The sequence below is a fragment of the Jaculus jaculus genome, chromosome 5 (assembly GCF_020740685.1).
Source record: "Jaculus jaculus isolate mJacJac1 chromosome 5, mJacJac1.mat.Y.cur, whole genome shotgun sequence".
In the NCBI taxonomy this organism is placed as follows: domain Eukaryota; kingdom Metazoa; phylum Chordata; class Mammalia; order Rodentia; family Dipodidae; genus Jaculus; species Jaculus jaculus.
This window is the reverse complement of record NC_059106.1, coordinates 114,807,901-114,819,976: the sequence shown is the minus strand read 5'-3', so window position 1 is coordinate 114,819,976 and position 12,076 is coordinate 114,807,901. Positions and strand designations below refer to the sequence as shown.

The window sequence follows — 12,076 nt, the reverse complement described above, 5'->3', positions numbered from 1 at the left end:
GGACAAAAAAATATTAAAAAAAAAAAAGAATGTAAGAGCCAAAGGGAAGGCAGGACTGTTTGCAATGCACTCTTCCTGACAGAATATGACCTGAATAGCCATGACCTCACAGTGCCTGGAACTACCTACAAAAGTCCATCATAATAGGAGAAAAAGATGATGATATTAAAATAAAAGAGAGAATAATTGTGAGAGGGTGGGTATATGATGAAGGGTGGAGTTGCAAAGGGGAAAGTGGAAAGGAATTATTATAGATTATTGTTTATAACCATGGAAGTTTCCAATAAGAGTTTAAATTCTCCCTCTCGGCCAGAGCCACCATCTTCCAATAATTTGCCAAGATGACAAGCACAAAGGGAAAGAAGAGAGGCACCCGGTACATGTTCTCTAGGCCTTTCAGAAAACATGGAGTTGTTCCATTGGCCACGTATATGCGAATCTACAAGAAGGGTGATATTGTAGACATAAAGGGAATGGGTACTGTCCAAAAAGGAATGCCTCATAAATGTTACCATGGGAAGACTGGAAGAGTCTACAATGTCACTCAGCATGCTGTTGGCATTGTTGTGAACAAGCAAGTCAAGGGCAAGATCCTTGCCAAGAGAATTAATGTGCATATTGAGCATATTAAGCACTCTAAGAGCCGAGACAGCTTCCTGAAATGGGTGAAGGAAAATGACCAGAAGAAAAAGGAGGCCGAAGAGAAGGGAACCTGGGTGCAGCTGAAGCGGCAGCCTGCTCCGCCCAGAGAGGCGCACTTTGTGAGGACTAATGGAAAAGAGCCGGAGCTGCTGGAGCCTGTTCCCTGTGAGTTCATGGCTTAATAGATGTCCTAAGTGAATCAGACCTAGGTTGTCAAAATGCTTTTCTTCATTAAAGTATGGTGTCCTCACTTAAAAGAAATATTAAAAAAAAAGAGTTTAAATTCTTAAGTACTAAAAAATAAATTGTAAAACATCAATTAATATATCAGCAGACATACACACACAGTTTTTTTTTATAGATTAATAACTTGCTTAAGGTCACAGAATTAGGCAGATTCTAAGCTTGTGAGTATGGAAATTTAACTCTATGAGCAAGTATAGGCAAGGTCAGTATAATGCTTCCCTCCAGCCCCAAAATATTTCCACTCCATAGTCTAATATTCTGCATATATATTTACTAAGAAGCTCAGAAAAACACTATTTCAAAGTCTTAGGTTAACTCTTACATTAAAAATGCTAATGCTAGGCTTATTAATCACTCAAACATTAATATTAATTTATTCAATAGAATGCTATCTATCTGACAAAGTCATTTCTCTGAAAGTCAGAGAGCTAGCAGAGAAGCCAGAGTTGGGAACAGTTTCTTGAAACCTCTGGTGACAAGAATGGATATGAGTTCTATTATAAAGTTTACATGACTAAGCCTTACAGCAGCTATTGTACATCAAAATAGACACACAGTCCTGTGAGACCTGACAGCTCCATGGCCCTAATGCCAACTCTTACCCAGTATTGCTCAGGAATAAACCTCTCTACTAATACACCCTGGAGTCTTCCTGCCCCATCCCCCAAGTTACCTTGTTTCTTACAGTTCTTCATGAACACAGATCTAAATTTACATGACACACCATCCCTTTACTGAACAAGACACTATGCTTCCTGAAGCATTCTTGTTTTATGCTAGTGCTCCTTATACATCCATCAGAGCTCTCCTGGTAGTTTCCATGCTTATCATGAAAGCCCAAGCTATTGTCTACAGGCTCAGAACATGGAGAGACTTGGCTTGAATCCAAAAGAGAGCCAGATCCCAGACACTTAGCCTGCCTAGGTCTGGAAAGTGCCACATGGGCTACTGGAGGAAAGTGGCCAACAACAGTTGGTTCAAGCAACCAGGGGTCTAAGCTCCTCAGAAATAACACTGCCAGGTTGCACATGGCAGTGCAATAGTGTTACACAGTCTTGGTAGTGTTAAACAGCCTTGGTAGGTAACCAAATTGGATTGGCTGAGAGCAGCTCAGTGGAAAGGAACCCATACCTGCAATTGGGAACTAGATCAGAAGCCTATAGAGACAAAGATTATACTTTCCAATGTCAAGCTCCCTCTAGTCTTTGGCTAAAAGAGGGGCTACATCCATCACATTCTCCCTAAATTAGTAATTCTTATCCCATTTAACCTATGCTGACTTCATTCTCCATTGGAGAATAATTTTCTTTTTCAGAATGTAGTGAGACCCTCACACTTCAGCCAAGTCCCAGCTGAAATCACAGAGGAATAGGGAGACGAGCAAGAATGCTGCTTCCATGGTGAGCCTGACAATCAGCACCAGGGTAAAGGAAACAGACCCTGAGGATACTCAACACCTACCAAAGCAGAGATCCAGAGGCTCCTAAGAACTCATCACTGAAGTAAACTTAAAACACACCCAACATGGCTCAGGATTTTGTGAAAGACAGGGTAGAAAGATTGTAAGAGCCACAGGTTAGGACATCATGCCCAGAGGCATTGCCTCCCCACAATAACTGACTGCTGCTCCCACATATGCATAAGCCACAATCCCCATGGGGAATAACTGCAACCCAACTGAGGAGGGACTCCAGCGGAATGGGGACAGGGACGAGGGAAAGGATGGTACCAATACATGATGCATCCATACTAAGTATGTCTGTGCTAATAACAAAAAAAAAAGAGAATCTCACTATGGGTACAGGAGGTGGAGGAAAGATAATGAAGAAAATTGGGTCAAAAGGAACACATTTCATTTATAATACAAGCTCTCATGAGCTCATCTGCACCATGCATGCTGATGGCTGTCTTCATTACTGTGATTGTGGTAATGAGTGTACACTATCAGCATACATCCAGTCATCACACTTTGTGCCTTGAGTGCATTCAATGTTTGTCGATTAAGTATTTTTAATTAAAGAGCCAAAACTTAAAAAAAATAAACTAGGCTATAATGTATGTACTAAGAGAATAGTTCTTACATCCAGGCTCATACTACTACATAATTGCAATTGGGAACTAGATCAGAATTCCCAATTGCTCTTACTATTACTAAAATCTGTTTCAAGTTCTGTGGAGGACATTTTTTGGGGGACCTGGATGGCTGAGGTGCCACATTCCTGTAGCTACATCTTGCAGAACATAGAGATGGCTCAGCTGTCATGCACTGAGTGTCCAGGCAAAGAATAAAGTATATATGCAAGACTTCTCATGGCTTCTACCTGGGGGCAACATATTTTCTCTTTATACTAACCAGAAATGGTCCTGTGGCCTCGCCTGACTGCAGGGAGCATGCATGTCTTGGAGGTAAATAGAGTATTCAGTGATCTCTACTATCCAATTTAGACTCCACACACTATTACAGAGGCACTGAAAGTCAAAATTGCACCCACTTTTGTTTATCATCTCAACCCAGTGAATGGATAAATACCAAATATTTTGCTGTCACTAATTTCAGTTGTGACCTTCTAAGTGTCCTCTTCTTGTCAGTTAATCACATCCAGGGAAAATGCTACAGTTTTCTCATAATTCACATTTATTATTAGTTCTGGGCCATCTGATGTAGAGTGAATTTGCACTCTGATACCCAACACACATTTTGTCCCGTCCCCCCTCCCCCCGCTGCACCCAAAGTCCAGGATTGTACTGGGGTTGTGGTGGCAAGAATGGGGCTAAATTTCCCTTTCACCCTATCTGCCACTCTCACTCCCTGGAGCAAAGAGGAGATATGGTTTTGTTCTGAGCTAACCCCTCTCTGATTTTCCATAGTCTGAGTTGAGAGCAGGAGTGGGAAAGAATTACTTTAGTTTATTTTTCTAAGCACTAGCACATTCTGCCACTGTAGCCTAGAGAGAGTAAGACTAAGTACCACTGTATTCCCACGAGGGCAATAATACTGGCCCAAATATCCAAGTCTGCTATGAGCTTGGGAAGCAGACAAGGTATTGTTGATGGTGTTGGTAATGGAGGTATAGAATAGTTTTGCCAGGTCTTGGTGTGCTCTGGCCAGGAAAGTCAGGCCTCTGGTTCCATTCCTACTGCTGTATTGAGAAAATTGTGGGCCTTGCTAAAGTCACAGATAAGCTTTAAAACCTGTGTGCTCAGTAGCCAGATGGTAGAGTCAGTTTTCTCCAAGGAGCTTAATCCAGAGAGGCTTGTGTTCTACACAACAGAGAGAGTGGCGAGCAGGGCCCACGTGCAGTCTACTCAGTCACATGGGTGCCTTGTACTCAGAGACAGCCTTACACTCAGGGCTTGGGACTCTGCCATTACCATTTTGAAATTCTGAATCATGCTAACTATGAATTTCCATTTCAAAAGTGCTAAGGTGTGTGATGTCTCTCTTCCCACACTTTATATACTTTATATACTCAAGTCCTAACTCCCAATACTGAAACTGTGTACTTATTTGGAAATGGTATCATTGAAGCTAAGTTAAAATGAGATACTGTCAGGATCGGTTGGGTCACTAACACAATATGACTTATGTTCTAAGAAATAAAGAGGAAATTTGAACACATTGGTAGGAATGTTCAGGAGACAATGTGGAGGCATAGGAAGAATACCACCTACATGCCTAAGAATGTCTGAGCCCACGTGCAGCCAAGGGAGAGACATGGAAAAACTCTCAGGTCCCAGTGACACCCTGACCTCATATTTCCAACCTTCAGAACTGTTGAACAACAAATTTCTGTTTTTCAAGCTTCCTGGACAACCTTAGGAAGCTAACAGCAAATAAAATCCAATGGGTCAGTGGGTCACACCTTGGAGCCTCAGCATACATGCCCTCATGACACCTCCCCAGAACAAGCTCTCAGTTGTTCCTCCCTACTCAATGGCTTCTGCTACGGTTCTCCTCAAATGAGGCTTGAAGGTGTGCACTTAGTCACAGTGCCCACCTTAGAGAGCACTCAAGGTCACCTACCCTGCAAGTACCCCCATGCCCAGGGAAGGGGAAGGTAAATGGAAAAGTAGAAATACCAGGACAGGTTTAAAGAAAGACTATGGAAAGGAGAACAATGATCATTTCTGATTTCTTACATTTTCAGTTTGCACGGAGCTCCACAAACAAAATCAGGTTCATGGGAAAAGAAGAATGAAGTCCCAACACCATTCAAGTGGAAAGAAATCACAAAGCAAGCCCCTGTTCCAGCTGCTGTTGAAGACCAAGTATAGTCTATATATTATATCCTTTATTTATTGAAAAAATGCTGAGTGAATTTATCCATAATCTATGAACAAAAGAAACCTAGCTGACAGTAGCATTGTGCTTTTATGTGATTTTCAATTTTCCAAATTCACAATAACATAATTTTAAAAAATAAATAACATTTCATTTTGTACACAAATTTAAAATGATGTGAATTCTCTAAATTTAAAAAAAAATATCCCCTGTATCATCCTACTTCCAAACCATCTGTCAAAATGATTATAATGCCCATATCACATTAGGATAACATGTCAAGAGCTAGGCATGGTTTGATCCAAGTCTATAACCCCAGCACTTGAGAATTTGAGGCAGGATTTGAGTTTCAGGCTACCCTAAACAAGTGAGTGACTATCATTATAGTTTAAATTCTTCTTTTCCTTGGGTGCTAGAATGATGATTCATAGGGTAAGAGTGCTTGCTGCCTAAGCATGAAGACTTAAGTACCAGACTTCAATCCCTAGTTCCCACATTAAAAGGCAGGTGTGTGGTCACCTGTGCTTGTGGCCCCAGTTCTGTACTGGACAGAAACAGGAAAATCACTGACTAAGGATTGAAAATGGCAGCTCCAGGTTCAGTAACAGTCTCTGTCTGAAGAATGACAGTGGCGAAGGACACCAGTGTTCTCCTCTGGCTTCTGCATGTGTATACAACAGGAAGTGTGCACACACACACATGCCACACACAAAAAAGCAAAATCTTGATATCTATCATAGAATCTCTTCTAAGAATCCATTAACCAATCATAATACTAGCAATAACAATTTCCAGGTACATCCTATGAAGAAAGTCAGACAACTATCACCCTACACAGAAATTTTAATTTATTAGACAGCAAGGTCAGAGTGACTACAGAGGATGCTCAAAGAGTAAAAGCCACAGTAGCACCTTTAAGTTCACACATAATAGTTGTATAGTCCACAGATAATGGAAATTTCATAGCTGACATGGCTGTCCAGGAGTGTCCTAAACTCCAAAAGTTGAAACATACAGCCTTCAAGTATGCACTCTCTCCATTTTATGCACTTTATGAATTTTATTATCAAGGAATAATTTATTTAAGAATTATTTTTGAATTATGTAAGACCTGAATAAGGCAAGGCCTTCAGGAATGTGCACTCACACTCAATGCAGCCACTTACAACCGCCTCTTTTTTGACTTGGGAGCCAAGCACTAGGGCATGCCAGGAGAGTGTGTCTGGGAGAGGCTCTCCTAGCTTCTTGGATGATCATCAAAGCTTGTCAAAAGGCAGCTCCCTCATCACCAGACTCACAAAAGGAAAACTGAGAAAACATCTTCCCAGGAGCTGAGTGGTGGCCAACATGTGCATCCCCATGTCACACAAGCAGTCTCTGAGGAGTGATAGGCCAATGCTGGACAAGACTCGCAGCTCTCAACCTTCTCATACTCCACTGAAGATGCCTGAAGTCAGGGCTGGGGCAAGACCTGCCTGGCTATGTCTTGTTGTTTGCCCACCTTGTAACACGAAAGCAACTTCATCACATGGGAAGCCTCTGAAGTGAAATATGTTCCCTTCCCCCACCCACAATCAGCAGATGTCACACAGATTTGGTACATCATTTATAAATGCTTTCAAAGTTTATTTGTCTACTCCAAGGAGATTATTGGGCTCTGCAACAGCATTTTAATGTAATTGCTTCCATGTTGCATAGGAAGTTTTGGTGGTGATGGAAATCAATGTTGATGTCTAATTAGATGGTAGAAGATCGCATCCCTGCTGGACTCAGCCTCTGTGTTGGAGCTGCTACTCTTCTGCCTTTGCATGTCACTCTGACTCCATCCAACAAGTGTATTTGCCAAGTGCCAAGGGGTGGTTTAGCCAGTGTAGGAAACAAGACAGACAGTAGACATGGATTTTACGTTCAACAAACTGACATTTAACTTTCATACTTTTGGCTGTAGAATTGTCTTCAAATGACTTAATAATGAGCATATACATATTGACATATAAAATAACAAACTAAACAGCAGCTGACCATAAGGGAGCAGAGCTCTAGTAATCTCTTCCGTGGACCCTAAAGTCTTTCCATGGAAACATGACATTTAGAAGACCTTGCCATGAGAACTGTGTGAAAATCCAGAGTTCATCTATTTTAAGTAACCCCTAGAAGATGCTGAGCCATGGAAAACTTAGCCAAAAAATATTTAAATGCCCCAAAGTTGAAGCAAAGATCAATTAACCAATAAAATGAATGCCTAAGGAATAAGACAGGAAGCAAGTTTGCTCAATGCTTAATGGTTCAGTGTGAGAACATTTTAATTAGCCTGGTGGAGAAGAGATAAGAGGACAATCAAAGACATCCTGAAACACATAAAGCTCATTCCTGCTTGGGGACAATTGCATTAGCAGCTGTGTCTTCTTGGTACACTTTTCCCACACATCTCTGACTCTTGGGCATTGGGTAATAGCTTCAAGGTGGCCTATGGAAATACCTTCTCCCACGTACAAACCCAAAAGTGTTATCTCAGACATCACGAGACTTTATATTAAACATAGTTCTTATCATGTCCAGAGTTTCCTATTTATCTGTGTACTACTGTTTCTCCTCTGGATACCAGGATGAAAATATGACAAGGAAAGAGAATTCAGTCACAGTACTTAAAACAGGGTCTGGCCCATGGGTGACTACAAATAAATATTATGGAATAGATGCACAGATGGATGGTAAAATGCCTCTAACTCCTTTGTAGAACTCCAAACTCCACACAGTACCTCTTCTCAAAGCACAGAGAAATGGCAGGGAAAATACAAAGGACTGAGTCACTTTAAAATTTAAGCTAGGTTCTCGTGGCCTAGAACAGTGGCATCCAGAAATAAGCTGTTGAGGGGCAGGTGGCTGTGGTTGTGGAAACAGAGATGCCAGGGTGAGGCTGCAGGCAGGTTCTCTACTGAAGACCAAGGCTAGGATTTCATACCACTCTCACACCAAAGACACCACAGCTATGTGGACAACCATTTCATTGGCAAAGATCTAGGACTACTGTGTCAGAAAGAATCTTATGACTCAGGATAGATCCAGGTGCCAGCTAGCTAGGTGACAAGGTCTGGAGTATTCTTGACACCACACTGCAGAAGAAACCCTAAACTACTGTAAGACCTGCTTCTGGATGGGAGAAAATAGTTAAATAAGGAGAGGCGAGCCCACAAGACAAAACAGAAAATAACACAGATAAACAAACACATAAGGCAAAATCTTAAATCCAAAAGGAATCCTAAACCCAGAAGATCGCAACAATATCAGAGCATGAATTTACATCTTTTAAAAGTCTGAAAAATAATGCTTTCTGGAATATTCAGAAGTAAATAAAGAAGAAACTCGCTTTTTTAACGTGTAAGAAATGATAAAAACCACACAGAAGGGAAGAAAGAATTAGGGAAGGAAAAGCCAAGAGATGCATTGACAATGATGGAAATCAGGGTGTCAGAATCAGGTGAAGGCATGGAGGAAGACTAGAATAAAAAAGAATAAATAGAAAATAGAATAAAAAAGCTCAATCTATGCTTCTGAGTGCTGAGTACTGAAGAGAGGGACAACATACAGCCCTGCATGAGGAAATGCAATACTGGAGACCCTCAATCTATGCTGTGATATCCAACTGTGCCACCCTTCCACAAAAATACTATAAGTGTCTTTGGATGGTCCATATTCCCACATGTTTTATCACCTTATGTGTCCATAGTGCACAAGACAAACAGAACCTGAGACCTATGTGTCCAGAATTCCAAGGTGGGTTGGCATTTTAGTTTGATCTTCAATATTTCCAGAAGGTCCATGTACATAAGGTTGGGTCCCCAGTCCACTGTGTCATTTGGAAGTGGTGGAACCTTTAATAGGTAGGTTCAAGTTGGAGGAATTAAAGTAATTGAAAGCAGAATTTTACTATTCCAGCAGTCTCTGCCCTCCAGACTCTTCCCTGGTCACCATGAGGTGAAGAGGCCTCTTCCAGAAGTGCTCCTGCCAGAATATACTGTCTCCACAGGCCCAAAACAATGGGACCAAGAAACTAGGTCGTGAATCAAAATAAACCATTTTTTTCTTCTGATTTTTTTCAGGTAATTTATCACAGTCACAGAAAGCCAATTAATATAGAAAGAAGTATTATTGCCTTCTGGCCAAACCAACCTGCTCAGCCATGAACCCCTCTAGATGTTCTCTCCTGAGGAACATCAAGTTCAGATATCAGGCACAGTCTATAATGCTTATTCCCAAGATGTCACCAAGGAGGTTCCTTTCTAGAAGGAATGCCCTGTCTTTATTAAGCTGCATACAATCTCAAGATTTTTGGATTAAGTGAATCTGGATTTTCCCTGTCATGCTATACTTTTAGTATCTATAACAACAGAAAATGTGTTATATGTGTTTAGGAAGATACATATAAAGGTTTCTGTCTAGCCAGCAGGCATATAAATGCTATTCTTTTTTGGATACATGGAATATAATGCCCTACATTGACCTACTGTTAATTCTAATGTTAACGGGATTTCTATTATCTTATTTGTATTTTTAAATGCATAGGAACAGGACAGAATTTTTGCAATGTCTGCTGTGGACCAGGAACACTAAAGATGCTTAAGGAGTGGGTGAGTGTGTAGCTCAGGGACAGAGATGTATACTTAGCAACAAAAAGGCTCTGGGTTCTATCCAAGCACCTTAAATAAAAAAATACTGACACTTAAACATAATTTGTTTGTTTGAACCACAGCCATTTTGGAATCCCCTGCAATCAGTGATGGTAAGTTACCCAAACACCTACCCTGAAATGACTGGATATGCTTGGGTTGTTCTTAGTACCTGAAGATGAAGTCAGCCTTTTATTTCCCTGTTGAAGGTGCCCTAAGTTTCTACCATAGTAGTTCCTACAATTCTGACCCAGCAGTAGCCTGGCTAGTGTTGTTCCCCCAGCCTTAGCCTGGGCAGCCATCCACATGTATGTACTTTATTATGGGAATGCTTTACTTATTGAAGATTTCTTTAAAAAAGAAATAGCTTTCTTTTGCATATTTATTTTACTGCTTATAAAAACATTAATAATCATAGGCAATAATAACTTATCATTTAATGCTTGGAAGAGAGCTCAGTCACTAAAGTGATTGCTTTGCAAGTATAAGAAACTGAATTCAGTTCCCTAAACACATATACAGAAGTTAGATGTGGTAACACATGTTTGTAAGTACAGCAATGGCGTTAATACAGTAGGACCTCTGGGGCTCACTGACAGGCCAGTGAGATACCCTGTCCCAAAAAGATGGAGATTGCCTAAAGAACAAGTCATTAGTTTTTTCTCTGACTTGCATACACATAGAGACACATGCACATACACTCAAGTAAGTAAATTACTTGCCACTTAATTATACAGGGATGACTATATGTACTTTTTTGGTGAAATCCTTTGCCAGTCTTTCCTGTGCTTAAGAATTTGCCTTTTCCGGGCTGGAGAGATGGCTTAGCGGTTAAGCGCTTGCCTGTGAAGCCTAAGGACCCCGGTTCGAGGCTCGGTTCCCCAGGTCCCACGTTAGCCAGATGCACAAGGGGGCGCACGCGTCTGGAGTTCGTTTGCAGTGGCCAGGAAGCCCTGGCGCACCCATTCTCTCTCTCCCCCTCCATCTGTCTTTCTCTCTATGTCTGTCGCTCTCAAATAAATAAATAAAAAATGAACAAAAAAAAAATTTAAAAAAAAAAAGAATTTGCCTTTTCTAAAACATGGTCACATAATATATAACAATGTAAAATTTCCTTTACTTAAAGGCATGGGTATTTTCACCAATAACACCCACTGTGTATCACCTCAGATATCATTACTACTACTACCCTCATTCACTCATCAGAAACTGAAACTTAGGAAGGTGCACTATCTACCCAAGTCACTTGGTAACTTGTCACTGAATGGCAAGGCAGATCTGAATACAGATCACCCATTGTCAGATCCCATACTCTTCTACAAAGCCACTAGGAGAGGTGTCAGCTAAAGGCCAAGAACACAGTGAGTAAGGGGCCAGTGGATCTGGGTGTTCAAGATTTACATGGTTCTCTGATAATGCAGGTTAAAGGCAGCATGACTAGTTGGCAGTTGGTTGAAACAGTACTTAAGCACTTCAGCTATTTAAGCTGCCAAGAGACATGAAGAACCAGGAGCTGTGAGAGGGAATAGAGAAATTCCTAAGCCAAGGTCACGTTACACTCATGAGTAATGTCCTTTTTGCCATGTTGAAAGGAAGGAAAGAAGCTCCTGTTGCATGGCATGGAAGTCATAGTTCACTGCACACTGCCTTTCCTGGGGTCCAGAGCCAAACTCTCCAATGTGACCTCACCTCAGCAGCACAAGTCACACAGATGAGGTTTCCTTTGATTCTGAAATAGAGGACAGAAGCTTTGAGGGATTAGTAGAGGTAGATGTGGGGACAATAACTAGAACTGAGATAAGGAAGCAAGGGAAGTTTGCTGACTTTACAGTAAAAGAGATCCAGCCTCTAATGAACATTCCCAAGGTCTCATTAGTATCAAAGTATTTTTGTTGCTTTTGTAAATCCTTATCTGAAAGAGGGAAATGCATCCCACAACCCCAGACCTGAATTGTTCTGTTTCTCCCTATTATGAAAGTCATGTAGAATTGTTGTCTCAGAACATAGATGTTACAGTTACTTCATAAACTTTCCTTTATAGCAGCAAATTGATGGGCCTCAGGAATCTATGATCTACACCTCTAGGACTTTCTATTCAAGAATGCTGGAATATGTTTTAATCTATCATTTTCCATGGTGTGATGTTTCAAGATGCTTATTATAATTTTCTGATCGAGAAATACCCTTAAAAACCCTCTAGTATACCCTTTTATTTAAAAAACAAGGGGACAAATACCAG

At 40.9% G+C, this 12,076-nt stretch overlaps 1 protein-coding gene across 1 annotated transcript; it reads left to right on the top strand.

Moving 5' to 3' along the window:
• The first annotated feature begins 324 nt into the window (after positions 1-324).
• On the top strand, positions 325-903 carry LOC101594774 (60S ribosomal protein L21-like). The gene has a single exon (XM_045150801.1). The coding sequence runs from the start codon at positions 342-344 to the stop codon at positions 822-824; it is 483 nt and encodes a 160-aa protein (XP_045006736.1). The 5' UTR covers positions 325-341; the 3' UTR covers positions 825-903.
• Positions 904-12,076: the final 11,173 nt, after the last annotated feature.